Below are 16760 nucleotides of genomic sequence, written 5' to 3' on the forward strand. Positions count from 1 at the left end.
TAAAACGCCACTGCCACCATCTCTGAGGTTCACCCAATAGGGTAATACTTCGGAGTTTCTCTTTGTTCCTTTCACTGAAAGGGTAGCATTCGTCCAAGAGTCAACCAGAGAAACAGAAAACCTCACTAGAAACTGATTTTGTTTTATTTTTTAACTTTTATTGAGGTAAAATTCACATGATGTATAATTGACGACTTAAAAATGTACACGTCAGTAATATTTAGTGTATTCGCTTTGTTGTGCAACCACCAGCTTCTTCTAACTTCCAAACCTTTTCATCACCCCATCAAAACACACCCTACCTATTAAGTAACCACTTCCCTGGTGACCTGTAATCTGCTTTCTGTCTCTAGATATATGCCATAAAAGGAATCATACAACGTAGGACCTTTGTGTCTGACTTCTTTCGCTTAGCATAACCTTTTATTTTATTTCCTTTTTTTTAAATAAATTTATTTATTTTATTTTTGGCTGCATTGGGTCTTTGTTGCTGCCTGTGGGCTTTCTCTAGTTGCAGCGAGCAGGGGCTACTCTTCGTTGTGGTGCACGGGCTTCTCATTGCGGTGGCTTCTCTTGTTGTGGAGCACGGGCTCTAGGTGCGTGGCTTCAGTAGTTGCAGCACGCGGGCTCAGTATTTGTGGCTCTTGGGCTCTAGAGCGCAGGCTCAGTAGTTGAGGCACACAGGCTTAGTTGCTCCGCGGCATGTGCGATCTTCCCGGACCAGGGCTCGAATCCATGTCCCCTGCACTGGCAGACGGATTCTTAACCACTGCGCCACCAGGGAAGTCCCTAGCATAACCTTTTCAAGATTCATCCTAGAAGCTGATTTTACTTCCATTGTAGAAAGAGGGCAAAGGCGGTGAATGATGCCGCTTTTTCACCCAAGTAGTGTGTTCAGAGGAGTTTAGGGGAAGAACTTCTCCCACCAACCCTGCTTTTTTTTTTTTTTTTTTTGCGGTACGTGGGCCTCTCACTGTTGTGGCCTCTCCTGTTGCGGAGCACAGGCTCCGGACGCGCAGGCTCAGCGGCCATGGCTCACGGGCCCAGCTGCTCCGCGGCATGTGGGATCTTCCCGGACCGGGGCACGAACCCGTGTCCCCTGCATCGGCAGGCGGACTCTCAACCACTGCACCACCAGGGAAGCCCCCTGCTTTTTGTTTTTAATTTTTATTGGCGTAGAGTTGATTTACAGTGTTGTGTTGGTTTCGGGTGTACAGCAAAGTGAATCAGTTATACATATATCAATACATATATCCACTGTTTTTAGATTCTTTTCCCGTATAGGCCCTTACAGAGTATTAAGTAGAGTTCCCTGTGCTCTACAGCAGGTTCTTATAGTTATGTATTTTATATGTAATAGTGTGTATATGTCAATCCCAATCTCCCAATTCATCCCCGCCCCCCCATCCTTACCTAGGAAAAGAACTTCAAGTTGCTGCTTAGCTGTGCATCAAGAATGGTCTCAGAGGTCAGCAGGGAGGCTTCTTCTCGCAGAACAGCTCTCTGTGAGACTGGGAGAAAGGATCTGTGTCTCTTAACGTTGTCCCCGGCCTGTCTCCCTAACGCTGATGCAGCCGCTCTTCCTTTTTACAGAATGACTGTGAATACTGTCAGTATCACATCCAGGCCCAGTACAAGAGGCTCAGCGCCAAGCGAGCAGACCTGCAGTCCACCTTCTCCGGCGGCCGAATTCCGAAGAAGTTTGCCCGCAAAGGCATCAGCCTGAAAGAAAGGCTGTGTCAGGATGGTTTTTACTACGGAGGAGTTTCTTCAGCCTCGTATGCAGCCTCAATGTGAGACATTCTCAGGGCTTCTTTGGGGTCAGCGGTCTTGCTTGTCTTCTTTTAAGAGTAAAAAGAGTGGTTGTACGTTTCTATCCCGGTCCTGGAAGACTTGTACAGGTTTTATCTTTCATAGCGTGCTGCCTGGAACAAGACGGCTGAGGGCCTCTTTCGTTCCTGGGAAGAGAGGAAAACACTCAGAAGGCGGGGAAACTAAGTCAGGTCATGGTGGTCTTTAACAGGGAACCCACACTTCCTCTTTGGCTTCTAATGTGAATAGTGCTGCTTTGTCAGGGCTGATGGGCCGTTAAAAGTGTTAATCATAGTGTTGACATACTTGAAATCATTTCTCTGACGACTATTAGTGTGAGGTTGCCGACCTCGTGGAACCCACATTTAATTTAGTGAATGAATATGCAGAGAAGCCTCACGGGGGAGGGGGCGCTGCTGAGGCTGGCATGCGTGGCCTCCCCTCTGGGGATCTCATTCTGTCCCTGGAGTCCCTGAGTAGATGATGGATGGCCTCGTCCCTGTTCTCTAGAAAGTACATCTGAGGATGTGGCAGGTGGGGACCTGGCTCAAGGGAGCTACACTTGGTCCAAGAACAAAACAGATTTTGTCCTCGATCCAACAGAAATTGGGCTAGAGAACTCTCACTTCCTGTATATTTTGTGATATCAAGCACATTTTTAAGATTTAAAATAATTTCTGTATTTTACCAAATTGCAAAAAGCAACACACATGTTATTTTTAAAAAATGTATGTACAGTTTAGCCAAAAGGAGACAGTAAAAACCATCTATAATCCTACCACCTAGATAACTGTTAGTTTTGGTATATATGGTTCTAGGGGTCCTTTTTTCTCAAATGTGTAACGTTTTAATAGTATAAAATGAGATCATAATATACCTATACTTTGCCAACGTTCTTTTTTCCCACATAAAATAATGAATTTTACTTTGTGGAACATTCACTTATGGCATTATTTTTAGTGGCTACATGGTGTTCTTTTACATGGCTCTGTGATAATTTAAATAAGTCTCCATGGATAAACATTTATAGCATTTCCGACTTTTAACAATACAAACAAAGCTTCCGTTAATATCCTAAATTTTTGCATAGGTCTTAGGTAAATCCTAGACTACTTGGTAAGTCCTAGTCTACTTGATCAAAGTGATGGCATATTTTTTATTTCTCTTGCCAACTTGCTCTTCCGGAACGGCCTTCAATCAAATTTGTAGGTCGCCTGTTGTTTTATATCTGTGACATAATGCACACACCAGTTACACTGTAGGGCCATGGTATTAAGAAAGTCTACTTACATGGTGATTTGAGAAACGTTGACAGTTTGTAATAAATGACTACTTCTGCGCCTTCTTTACCTCACAGAGTGTTGAAGTTCAGTGATTTTCCTTTTTTGAGGGGGTGACTCTTGTCATTTCAGTGCAGCTGCTGTCGCACCTAAAAAGAAGATTCAGACCACTCTGACTAATCTGGTGGTTAAGGGCACAGACTTGATCCTTCAGGAAACTCAACAAAAACTCGGTAACTTTGTTTCTAGATACTATTTTTCTTTCTCAGGTTTAAACATGTAGCCTTCAGGATTGAAACTGGTTAGATCCTAACACTAAGTTATACTTGGTGAGTGATGTGGCCTCAGCAGAACGAACCAAGCTTGGTTGGCAGCATCTTAAGAAAAAACAGCATATTAATCTTAGCTGTGTCTTAGCTTTTTAAAATGTCTCGATGGGGACTTCCCTGGTGGTGCAGTGGTTAAGAATCTGCCTGCCAATGCAGGGGACACAGGTTTGTTCCCTGGTCCAGGAAGACCCCATGTGCTGCGGAGCAACTAAGCCCGTGTGCCACAACTACTGAGCCTGCGCTCTAGAGCCCGTGCACCACAACTACTGAAGCCTGCACACCTAGAGCCCGTGCTCCACAAGAGAAGCCACCGCAATGAGAAGCCTGCACACCGCAACGAAGATTAGCAACTAGAGAAAGCCAGTGTGCAACGAAGACCCAATGCAGCCAAAAAAATAAATAATAAAATAAAATAAAATGTCTTGATGTATCTGAGTCTAACTCTTAGCGTCCAGCACTAGAATCAGTAGTATCAGGTTCCTAGTCAAACTCGTCGGTTATCTTTCATTAAAACAGGTCTAGGTTGGAGAATGCCACCTCCACCCTGTCCTTGGGGCTCTGTTCATAACAGTGGTCCAGGTCTAGCATGGATCCTTATGCATAGTGCATATTCCAGGAATAGTGTATGAAATGACCCTGCAGGTATTAGTATTCTAATCATTTTTCAAAAATAAGATACATTTGTCTTACCTTTGCAGTCCTACTGGTCTGAGGTTAGAGGTGAAAGATTCTCTTTTCTCTTGATATTCCATCTACTTCATTTACAAATAACTAAAGTTATGAAAGCAGAGTTTAAAAAGGGATAAGTCACACAACATAAAATACTCTGAATTTTGAATCCTCTAATGCTGATATTTGTATATTCCAGGAGTACGCCAGAAGAGCTTGTCTTGCTCTGAGGAATTCAGGGAACTGATGGACTTGCCTACATCTGGAGCCAGAAACTTGAAACATCATTTAGCCAAAGTCAAGTCATCAGGTAGAATCAGCCTGTACCTGCTCTAGTGTCTGCGCGTGGGTCCCCACAGCCTCTCAGAACCCCCTCAGCCTGTGCCTTGTGTTTCAGGGATCATGGGGAGCCCGAAACCTGCTTTCCAGTCTGTCTCGGCATCAGCCTTCTTGAAGCAACAGAAGCAGCATATGTTAGAGTTGCGGAAAAAGAAATCAGAAGAAATACAGAAACGGTAGGAGTCACAGATTTAATGTTCCCTGTTTAGGTAGCTCATCTCAGGAATTCTGAGGATGTCTTAATAGATTTCAAAAGTGTGACTTTGGATTTGGGGTGGTTGGCTACCTTTTTAACTTTGGAAGTTTTTAAAAAATTAATTTTAACATAACCTTTAAAATTATAAAGCATTTAAAGTTATGTATTTCTGACTTATGCTAGTAAATCCTGAGACCTGGTGGTACAGGCTGCAGTAATTAATATCACTGTGGAAACGAGAAAGGAGTAACATATAAAGACAGTTTTGTGAAAAGGGAAAGTAGGTGTTGAGCTGTTTGGTGCCCATTTCTCAGTTTTGCCACAGTTCGGTTTTTAATTACAGGCTGGGCCAATGCGTAGATTCTGCACTTGTTCAGGTCAGTGATAAAAATGAGGCACTGAGAATGGAGAGTCATTTCAGAGGCAAAATCGAGTGGAAATGGGTGTGGAAGGTAAACAAATCAAAGACTCTTGAACTCAAGTTGTGCAGTGGTAGCAAGAGCTACTGCTTACAGTCCCCCAGCATGCGCTGAGCCACCCTGCTTTACGCTGTACACACATCTCATCGGTCCTTACCATAATCTGCGAGGTGTTATTAGCCTTGTTTTATGGCTAATGTAACTGAAGACCAGAGAGTTAGTAAGTGGTGGAGCCAAGTTTGAACTCACACCTACCTGTTCTACTCCAGTGTTGAACCATTATGCTGTCCCAGATCTAGGCTCCTGTAGGATACCTAGTTCCATGGAAAAGGACACCTATTACGAGTCAGGAGGAAATGCTTTGGGAAAATAAGAGAATGGATTTGGCCTCAGGCAGGTTAGTTTGAGGTGCTGGTGGGATATCTATAGAGGTATTCATCAGGGGCCTACAGGTGACGTAACTGTATATATATGGACATAAAAATGTATATGGAGTTGTGAACCTTGTAGGGAGTAGAAAGCACCCGTCAGTTTAAAGGCATTAGTCTGAAGTTTTTCAGAATTTTGCTGGCCAAACAAAACATACCTTTGAGCAGGATCTGCTAGGCAATTTGCAAACTCAGCCTAGAGCCTACAGGAGTGGGGATGTGGTAGGGGAGAGAAGACTGGCCCAGGATTACCTGGTACTACTAGTCCCGGGCCTCTCACTTACGAGCAGTTGGCTCTTGGGCCTCAATTTCTTTATCCCTACAATGAGAGGTTTGGCCTAGATGATTTCTGACCTTTGTTGGTTTTTTTGTTTGTTTTTTTTTGTTGTTGTTGTTGTTGTTGTTGCGGTACGCGGGCCTCTCACTGTTGTGGCATCCCCCATCGCGGAGCACAGGCTCCAGACGCACGGGCTCAGTGGCCATGGCTCACGGGCCCAGCCGCTCCGCGGCATGCGGGATCTTCCCGGACCGGGGCACGAACCCGTGTCCCCTGCATCGGCAGGCGGACTCTCAATCACTGCGCCACCAGGGAAGCCCCACTTTGTTGTTTTTAAATAGTCCTTAAAGCCATATATAAAATAATCACTGTGTGAATTATAGCACCTTTCTGTTAGGACTTCCAAATGTAACAAATGTGTTATCTCTTCCCAGTAGAGGAAACAAAGTACAGAGAGATTCGGTGAGTTCCTGAAGGATCTCAGCTAACCAGAGGGCTAGGAGTACAGTCCACAGCTTGCCTTCAGGGCTGAAGGTGCTCCATAGTCTGCACCCACTGGGAAGCGAGTTGATAAGAATAGTAATCAGTTCTAAACTGGTGAAACAATGAGCACTTATTCAATGAAAAACCAGTTAGCTTAAGAGTTAGTAGGCTACTATTGTTTTTACTGTGCACTAATCTGAATTAATAACCAAGAAGGGAAAATTATTTTACTGAAGACTGCTTATCAGCTGGTGGCCTGCCTGCGGTCTCCCAGTCTGCATGTTTTGTGCTCGTGTGCATAGTTTGTGACTGCCTATTTCTTTAAAGATTTCTCCAAAGTGCGAGTGAAGTTGAGAGCCCAGCTGTGCCATCCTCTTCTCGGCAGCCCCCTTCTTGGTCTCCACCAGCGGGGGCTGAGTTCCCCAAGCTGAAAGGAACCCCAGCCATACAGATGCCAAAGCTTGGAAGAGACATCTCAGAAGGAGATGATGTCCTATTTTTTGATGAGTCACCACCACCAAGACCAAAACTGAATAAGTTAGCAGAAGCCAAAAAGGTAACTGGCATCTCTTTTCTTCACCACTTGAATTTCTATTCTGTGACACACAGCTGGTATTTCAAACTTTATATACCTGTGACCAGGAAAGACAGTCCCCTCATACCTATTTACTGATCATGATAACTAGTCAAAGGAATTTTAAACGATAATGGGTATCAACATAATGCCATTAATTTAATCCAAGAGAACTAACTACTGTCTCCATACTAGTTCTTGTTGGGCTGCAGGAGATAACCAAGAAGAAGATACTGTTTTACAGCTGGAGACCCTAGTATTAGGGGGAAACATTCTTGGAATTGTTGAGGCAATTGAATTGTCAAATAGTGGTTTAAAGAATCCTTCTTTAAAAGAAATCTTACACAGAAGCCCAGTCTGTAGACAGATAAAAGCTAAGCTGCTCTGATTGAAGTGGGAATTGGGGGTGGTCAGAACCCCACTACCTCAGCAAGCTCTGTCTCTCCTCTTCCTGAGTCACCCTGAGCCCTCGACTTGAGCCTGTCTTCTCTTTATTCTAGTTAGCAGCTAGAACCACATGAAGGGCAAAGGCTAGCTGCAAGCCAAAGCCATACCTACAGTAATAGTAATAGCAATTATGCACGTATGTTACTGTGTGTCTGTGATATGTGCATACATGCTATTTACTATGTACAAGTACATGCTTGGCTTGCATTGTCTCATTTTATCCTTAAAACCACAACCCTAAAAGGTAGGTTAGTGCTGTCATCCCCATTTCGTAAATGTAGAAACTGAAGCTGAACAATTAAGTCAGGTTATAAACTAGTAAGTTGCAGGGCTGGAATCTTTTCCTAATCTGTCTATTCTGAAACAAACTTCCAAAATGTTTATGTGGTTCCTCTGTGGGTCTAAAAGCCTACACACTAGCTGAAAGACTAGCTGAAGTTTAACTATTGATATTTAAATAAGCTGAGATTTGTTTTACTAACTTAGAGACCTGTCTTCCATTCTTTGAAATTTTAATAATTGTGTTAATGATGCTAAGTAAAATGAAGATATATTTTGCTAATATATGTTTGAGAACAGCCAGAATTCCCTGGCTAATCACTGGAAAGGGATACAGAGCTACAGATGCCTATCTCATCTTTTAGATTTTTATCTCCCTCTCTTTCCTTTTTTTTTTAGTTGGCTGCTATAACCAAATTAAGGGTAAAAGGCCAGATTCTTACAAAAACAGACCCAAACAGCATTAAGAAGCTAAAGGAACCCCAGGATGTCCTGGAAGTGAAGGAACGTGTAGAAAAGAACAACACATTTTCTCCTCAAGGTACTGCGAATGGGAAACTTAGTAGTAGGAAAGAGACACTGCTTATAAAGGAAATGGTCCAAAACATAACCAGCCTCCCTGACATCAAAAGACATTATTTTATTTCCATTTACCTCTATGGAGAGTACCTAAGTAGAATTTCTGCAGTTGGAACTGATTGTTTTTTATAGTCACATTAAATTAAAATGAAATTATGCACAATTTGAAAACTTGAGATTTCTCATTGAATCTTTGCACATACATATTAGTAGAAAGATTTGTTTTGAAAGAAGTAGAATTCCTTTGTTTTAAATTGCCCTATTTTTATTTTTAAAACTATGAAGCTGGCAGTGTCCTTTTAACATGAGTTTGTAAATAGGAATTTTGTTACAGTTGTTGTTACCTGTTTTCATAATTGGCTCTTATTTTAAGGTGAAAACGATTCTAATTTAGTGGTCAAGTCTGCCATCCCCTCCCGCATATTCTAGTTTGTACTTCTCAACTCAGTTCTCTAAGAGCCATCCTGTGCTCATACCAAGTGGGGGTAAATGCAGTTTGAAGGGTCTTGTAGGGGGAGACGCAGCTGAGTTGGTGAGGCCCGCTGGCCCTCTGAGGTTCCTCTGTTCACTCTTTTTCTTTCTGCTCTAGCTGAGGATGAATTGGAGCCTGCCAGGAAAAAAAGGAGAGAACAGCTTGCCTACCTGGAATCTGAGGATTTTCAGAAAATTCTAAAAGCAAAATCGAGGCACACGGGGATCCTAAAAGAGGTAAAAAAAGAGCCCAGAAGGTCAAAGGTGACAGAGATGTCCTCAGACTCGGGCTAGTATTGTTAAGAATCTCTTCCTGTTTCCTTAGCCGAGATGTTAGTTGTACGTCAGTTTGTTTGATTTTGTTTTGAAGAACAGGAATATTGCTAATAGATTTTAGCTTTGCCTTTGTTGCATTGAAGAATATCATTCAACATTATTTAAATTGACTTCAGTGTTATAAAATGTTTCAGTCAATATTTTATAACTTTGAAGTATATTCTATAAAAATGTCAAATTAATGTGTTGTACACCTAAAACTAATATAAAATTGTTAAGTCAACTATACTTCAATTTTAAATGATTCATTAACTCTTTAAAACGTTTACCTGTAGTTATGTCTGTGAAGTTATGTTTTAATGGCTCTCCACTATCTACTATTTTCTGCCTTGCAGTATGGGAAGGGATTTTTCCATTCATACATTTTTATATGGACCCTGCAAATGCTCTAAATCAGTAGTTCTCAACTCAACACTCACAATGCCCCTTTTTAATAACAAGTGTTTTGTATTGTTCTCTTATTCTGAAATTAAATTGTGGATAATGTAAATTACCTAGCTAGTAATTTCAAAAATACCAATATAATATCCTAGCTGTAATATAAAGAGGAAAAAAGGGAAAATGTTTATAATAAAAATATGTATTTCATTATGTAAAATACATGGGCACAACTACCCTTGAAGAAGTAATAAAATAGAGGCTTGGATTTGTAAGTATATGTAAGTGGATTTTTCAGGCAGCTAGCAATGAATACTCAGTAGATGTGTTTTCTTAGAAACTTGAATACCGTGGGCCTATTTCTTTGACAATGTGGTTTATTTTTTTAAACTTTTGAAGACATCAAAGCACAGTTGTCTCTCCACATCCACAGGACTTTTGGAACAGTCAGTGTATGTGAAAACCATGCACAAGTATTGTGGTATTGTCTATAATGCTTTTAGGTTTGAGGGTTATAATCGGGTTTTTCATCCACATGGATGCCCTGTAGAACATTGAGAACAATCCTTTGATGTGTAAGGGACTGTTCCATGCATTGCAGAAGGTGTAGTGTCCGTGGTCCCCGCCAGTAGCAAAGGTTATGGTCACTGGGATAACAAAAAAAGTACTCCCACAAATTTTCAAAATGTCCCCCACTTAGTGCCAATATGCCAAATGATCTGCCTTTCTTTTGATTAACAAAGGGCTAACGAGACAATGATATAACTTTCTACTGGACTTGAAACTCAGTCAGGAGAGGTGCTCAAGCAGACCCCAAAAGACTGTAGAGCTGAGTTCCTTGGTTCTTGTGGCCACCAAAGACCTTGCGCCTTTTGCCTGGTGCAGCTGCACTGACTCGCGCTGTGACCACATCCTGCCCTGAATATCTCTCTGCCCTCACACCTCCTACCTGTGTTCCAGACAAGCAGGGATTGTTCCTGCCAAGTGCTTGGTCTGGAGAATAGTATCGAATAGAATGGGCGTCATCACTGAGGAAGCATCCAGCACCTCTCCCATAGCTGAATCTATATTGGAACAGTGGAAACAGTTCCCTTCTGGTGCGCACTTGATCTGATGATGCTGTTAATCACATCAGTAGTTTAAATTTGTATTTAGTGTCTCACACATCACCAAATGCTTTCATACCCTCTTTTTGCCCATTAAGGGCTTGTTTCTACTTACCGTCTGGGGTTGCGGTTCATTGATCCATGTCCTCATACAGTTACCTTGTCTGTTCAGTTCAGATTTGATTATTATTAAGCAGCTGCCTGAGTCTATATCAGATTTGGTACAAGGTCTTCTGGATGTCTTTTCATTCCAGGCCGAGGCTGAGCTGCAGGAACACTATTTTGAGCCCCTGGTGAAAAAAGAACAAATAGAAGAAAAGATGAGAAACACCCGGGAAGTGAAATGTCGGGTCGTGACGTGCAGGACGGTGAGTGCGGGAGACAGTTCTCCCCACGACCTGTCTGGGGTTGCTGTGACTCAGCAGGATGTGGAGAGTCTGGGGTGTGGGCCCACGTCTTATGACCAGAGTCCTGCCCGGGCCATTTAATTAGGCTGCAAACCAAATGGCGTCCGATAGCCCAGCACCGGGCTTCCCGTGACCCATCCACTGAGCTCTGATGGTAGAGCCTTTGTATTGAGATGTTCCTCATTTGGCCACAGCTCCTGGTTCTGTGGAAGAGCCTCTTCCCGTCTGACCACTGGACTGAGTATTCTTCTCTCTCCTCCTCAAGTTTTAGCACGCCCTCAGTCCATAGTTCCTAAGACCCTGGGGCCTTGGTTGAACAACTTGATTTGGCATCAGATGTCATGATCAACTACTGTTCTTCCCTTCTGCTCAGGTCCTAACCTACTAGATTGAATCTCAGGGCAGAGTGTGAATTGTATTATTGTCTCTGTTTGCGGAATTTTTACCCTGAGTCTATTAGAAAATTCAAAATCCTCTACTCCTCAACATTAATCAAAAATGGCCAAAAAAAAAGTTATTGCTGAATACTACTTCCATTACCATTTCTTTGAAATATGTCTGCATGGCTAATCCGCTTCGTGAACACATGTAAGAGGAGAAAGAGGTTTAGCTTACCCAGTGCAATTTTCTCTATCTTTATTCTTTTTAAAACCTTAGATTCTCCTTTACATTTAGGGGATGGGCCAAAAGGTGGAGCTTCCTTGAGAAAGTTCAGACTGTGGAGAATCAGTAAAGCTTTTACTTCGTAGGACAGCTTTTCCTCTGACAGCGTGGCTGTATTAGGACAAAGCTGGTGTATTCATTTCCTGTTGCTGCTGTAACAAATGACCACCAACTGGGTGGCTTAGAACAACACAAATTTATTATCTCACAGGTTTACAGGTCAGAAGTGGGTCTCGCTGGGGTAAAATCCAGGTGTCAGTAGGGTGCGTTCCTTTCTGGAGGCTCTAGGGGACAGTCCATGTCCTTGCCTTTCCCAGCTTCTAGAGCTCACCTGCATCCCTTGGATCGTGGCTCCTTCCTCCATCATTGAAACCAGCAATGGGAGGTGGGGTCCTCTCGTCACAAATCAACTGATTAGCAACTGTAATTGCATCTGTAACCTGAATTCCCCTTTGCCATGTAACATAACATGCTTGTAAGTTCCAGGGAATAGGGTATGCACATCTTGGGGGGATTATTTTGCCTGCCCCAATTGGCATACCACTCTCCTCTGCCCTCTTTGAGGCTGCCAAGGCCAAAAGTTACTTATCTAGACTCAGTGTGATTACCCGAAATTACATTGCACACTGTCTGGCTCTGTTTCAACCTTCACCCATCATTTCTTGTTCTTTTCAGTCCTTTGAAGGATCAAAATTAAAAGTAAATTAATATCTGTCTTGGTTTTGCTGTGTATGAAATAGGAGTAGTAATAAGTTTATAATCCTTTCCAGTGGCCTTGTAAGAGAAAATGAAAGAGCAGCTCATCATCCTTCCTGAATAGGCCCCATGGGTGTAATCTGTTGTCTTACAATCAGGGACTACAGTGAATACAGGGCAGACCAATCAAAGCTACTTAGAGATTTCCAATCCTTTTCTTCCTTCGCCCTAGCTATTGTCTTGATGTCACAGAAGATTATTGTGCATTTTACACCTGACATTGGGGCAAACATGAGAAGTGGTATCAGTAGGGGGAAAGTCAAGAAATCACATGATCACTGCAGCCAGAAGATAGTAGCTCCACTGGCACCTGCCTGGTGGCGACGAAAGAACAGAAGTTCTCAGGACAGGCTGCCCTTGTGACGGCTGGCTCATTTCTCCTTCGGAGCTCTTGACCTGACATGTGCCTTCTTTCTGCTGTTCTGTGCAGTGCGCTTACACCCACTTCAAGCCTCTGGAGACCTGCGTCAGCGAGCAGCACAACTACCACTGGCACGACAGTGTGAAGAGGTTTTTCAAGTGTCCCTGTGGAAACAGAACTGTCTCCCTCGGCAGGCTCCCCCAAAAGCACTGCAGGTTTGAGAATTGCTGGGGTTCTTGGTCTCATCCAGGCTTCCTGAACCTTTTTCCAATTCCCATGTGATGCTGTTCCCTTGGAATTGTGGACAGTCCTTGACCCCGGGAGGGTCACCCTTGCTCTGTGCCACCTTACGGCTCCTGGGTATCCCCAAATGCTCCTGGAGGGAAGGGACCCTGCCCCTTTCACAGCTGTATCCCCAATACTAAATATAGGGCCCAGTGCATAGTAGGTTATCAGAAATGTTTGTTGAATAAATAAATGGAGCCTGCGTATGGTGGGTTGGTGAAATATGTGTGTTTGTGGGGGGCTTGGATAGGGAATTTTTTTTCTCTGCTGTAAAGAGTTATTTGTTTAAATTTTTATAATATGTGAGTATGTGTGTTTTAAGGGACTTTTGCTTTTACTTTGGGGGGGAATTTTGGATACAGAGGCAGAGCTGCTGTGTTTGACTACTCAGGGGGCATGCTTCATGTAGAACAGCCTGAGGAATACCTGTGCAGTTCGGGGTGCAGTTTGTAGAACATTGTCCTTGGTGCGTTCAGTGCTCTCCTAATTTATGTACTTCTCTGTCCCCTTCTTCACTCACTATGAGTGTTGTTAGATATCTTTTCTTATTTTCCTTTGATTTATCAATGTGGTACATTACTTTGTTAAGTTTTTCTGAAGTTGAACTTTCCTTTTTTATTCCTTGGATAAGCACGACTTATCCTGATGACTTTTTTATTTCAGCACACTGTTATAATCAATTAGCTAATATTTCATATGTGATTTTTATATCTATTCATAAGTGAATTAGACCTTTTTTTTCCTTTTCTTATATAGACCTATCTCGTTTTCAAACCAAGATTATGTGAGCCTTATAAAACGAATTGGGCAGCTTCCTGAAATAACCTATCAACTAGCAATTATTTCTTGAAAGTTTAGTAAATCTCAGCTATAAAATTATTTAGGCCCTGTTCTTGGAAGAAAGGAGTGGCTTTGATTACCATTTCAATTTCATGGTCTCTTTTCTACCAATTTCAACTTTTTATATTTTTCTAGGAATCCATTTCATTTAGATTTTCAAACTTATTAATATTTAGTTGTCCCTAATGTACTTTTTTCAGTCTGTTACTTGCTATATTTTATTAACAGGTATTTACTGTATTTTGTTCTGTTGTTTTTGTTCTTCTGTTTTCAGAGTCAACCTTGATAGAAGTCTCTGCATTCTGTTAACCTTTTCAGAACACCATCTTGTAGTTTTCTAAACATTTATTGATTTTCTTTCTGTTTTCCTGATTTCCACCCTTATCTTTATGTACTTATTGTTTCTTTGGGTTTGCTTTGTACCGTTTTGTGTACATTCTTCAGTTAAAAGCTTAAACTCAACTTATTAGTATGTAACCTTTCTTGTTGCCTCATAAATCAATTTTTTTTAAATGAATTGAAGGTTTGTGGCAACCCTGAGTTGAGCAAGTCTATTGGCACCATTTTTCCAACAGCGTTTTATTTATTTATTTATTTATTTATTTATTTATTTATGGCCACGTTGGGTCTTTGTTGCTGCACGTGGGCTTTCTCTAGTTGCAGCGAGTGGGGACTACTCTTCGTTGAGGTGCGCGGGCTTCTCACTGCTGTGGCTTCTCTTGTTGCGGAGCACGGGCTCAAGGTGCGCGGGCTTCAGTAGTTGTGGCTCGCAGGCTCTAGAGCGCAGGCTCAGTACTTGTGACACACGGGCTTAGTTGCTCCGCGGCATGTGGGATCTTCCCAGACCAGGGCTCGAACCCATGTCCTCTGCATTGGCAGGTGGATTCTTAACCACTGTGCCACCAGGGAAGTCCCCTCATAAATCAGTTTAAAGCTCCTATTTCCCTCTAAGTAGTTCTGCTTTAGCAGTCACCTGCAAAGTTTGATACTTAGTTAAAATTATTTCTTAATGTCTTGGATGATTTCCTTTTTGACCCAAGAGTTAGTAATATATATGGGATTGATTTTATCTTTTTTGTTATTAATTTCTAACTTTATTGTGTTATTCTTGAAGGACATAATTTGTATGATGTTGATTCTTTGGAATTTGAGGCAATCTCACTATCACCTCTTCACCAGGATATTCTCGCTACCTTTTTGTTTGCTCATTTCGTTTTGGTTGTTTATTTCCTGGACCCCTAACTCCATTCATTTCCAGTTTCTCCAAAGCTGATTTGGGATGAGGGTGGGGGCTAGTTCATCACCTTGTCAGGAGTTGGTTTATGCATCTTTTTACAATCTAGGTTAGAATTGTTCTAAGTAGCTATTTGTATATTGATATCTGACTTCTCTCCAAAATATTGTAACAGCAAGAGCTTGTGTAAAACATTTGATTATCAGAGAAATGTGTTCATGGAGGATAAGCAGTAAGTACAACTCAAATGGAAGAACACGATGCCTTTCAGCCTCCAGGTGGCACTGTTATTTTTGTTAACATCTGCTTTCTCTGGTCTCTCGTCAATTCTTGATCTCGAGCAGAAATGGGCAGACTGTTTCTGTGAAAGGCAGATAGTAAATATCTTAGGCAGGCACTGTGGTTTGTTTCACCTCTCTTGTGGCAGCCATAGGTGATGCTCAAACAAGGAGGCTTGGCTGTGTTCAGCAAAACCTCACGAAAACGGTGGCAGGCTGGATTTGGCCCTTGTGTTATAATTGCCAACCCCTGACAGTAAGCTGTGCGTAATATCATCACTGATCTGGTCGTAGGCCACGAAAGTCTCTCAGTAGACATTCAGTTGGTCTCTAGCTGGGGAAGGTGGTGGAGAGGCTCGGGGCTAAGTTCTCGGGCAGCTGATGCTCAGGGCGGGAGTGGAGTCTAAGCCAGATGGGGAGGAAGGATGAGGCTGGTGGGGTGACCCCTACAGCCCGGACCCTCTCAGATCCAAAGCTGCTGGGAGACATAGTCCCACGGCTTCACTATATTTCTTTTCTGTTTCTCTCTCTCTTCTCCAGAGTAAACTTCATAGACAATGAGCTTTCCCCATAGCATCCCAATGCCTCCTCGGGGCTGGATTCACCTACCATGTTAGAAAGTGAGAATGAGAGTCTCCAGGCCCTTTGAGTGAAGAGAGTGAAAAATCTCTGGGTTATGAAAAGATTTCCTTCCTGTTGTGTTGGTTTCACACCAAATTTAACATTGACCTTTGAGTGGAAAATCAAGATAGCACTGTCTTCCCTGTTCTTACTACTGAAAAAGGGGGAGGGGGGAGGATTGTTCAAACCAGAAGGAAGAGTAATCCTTTCTTATCACAGCCTTTTAGTTCCAGAACAGGAGAAAAAGGGGCAAGCCATAGGCTGCACGTAGCTGTAGGCTGGCTTCCTCGATCCAAGGGTCTTCCCAGTGATCAGCACTGGAAACCAAGCTTGCACTCACCACCTATAGCATGTGTAGCCCTGTTATACTACCATTTGAAATTCCTTCTCTGAAGTATCTAGCTTACTGCAGAGTTGAAGACCGTTTCTCAAGTCACTGGAGTATTTTCAGTAGCAATAGAGCATAGCCTGGAATATGAATGTCACCTTGATCAGCTTCTGCTTAAATGGGGGAGATCTTCCCCCAAGTGCAGGGAGCGCTATTATTTTCATGTCTATGGGCCCATAACCTCACTGCTGAGTCAATCCCATCTTTTCTGTTTCAGTAATTGTGGCCTCTTCAAGTGGGAACGGGACGGAATGTTAAAGGTATGTCATCTGCAAGGTGATGGGTTTTAGTGACCCATGCAAATAATATTGACCCATTTCTTATTAAACTATTTTTATTTTTCTAGGAAAAGACAGGTCCAAAGATAGGAGGAGAAACCCTGTTACCAAGAGGAGAAGAACACGCCAAATTCCTGAATAGCCTTAAATAGCCCCGACTTCAAACAGGTACCCACAGCCTACATTGCTTCTTGTGGTTCTGGAAAAGCAAGAGTATTGGCTCTGAATTGCCCCTGTTCCTGATTGA

The 16760-nt window shown here is 42.5% G+C and overlaps 1 protein-coding gene across 1 annotated transcript in view; it reads left to right on the forward strand.

Moving 5' to 3' along the window:
- Nucleotides 1-16665, forward strand: part of MCM10 (minichromosome maintenance 10 replication initiation factor) — a gene marked incomplete at both ends in the record, with an annotated part of 28508 nt that extends 11843 nt beyond the window's left edge. The window contains 11 exons of the mRNA XM_082837508.1: nucleotides 1594-1793; nucleotides 3225-3325; nucleotides 4290-4400; nucleotides 4488-4605; nucleotides 6560-6788; nucleotides 7932-8073; nucleotides 8701-8819; nucleotides 10657-10770; nucleotides 12659-12804; nucleotides 16453-16495; nucleotides 16582-16665. Coding sequence (XP_082693634.1) covers nucleotides 1594-1793; nucleotides 3225-3325; nucleotides 4290-4400; nucleotides 4488-4605; nucleotides 6560-6788; nucleotides 7932-8073; nucleotides 8701-8819; nucleotides 10657-10770; nucleotides 12659-12804; nucleotides 16453-16495; nucleotides 16582-16665 — 1407 coding nt within the window. The remainder of the gene's footprint in view (nucleotides 1-1593; nucleotides 1794-3224; nucleotides 3326-4289; nucleotides 4401-4487; nucleotides 4606-6559; nucleotides 6789-7931; nucleotides 8074-8700; nucleotides 8820-10656; nucleotides 10771-12658; nucleotides 12805-16452; nucleotides 16496-16581) is intronic.
- Between the last annotated feature and the right edge of the window lie 95 nt (nucleotides 16666-16760).

This window comes from Leucopleurus acutus, assembly GCF_964270905.1.
Source record: "Leucopleurus acutus genome assembly, chromosome: 1".
Classification (NCBI taxonomy): domain Eukaryota; kingdom Metazoa; phylum Chordata; class Mammalia; order Artiodactyla; family Delphinidae; genus Leucopleurus; species Leucopleurus acutus.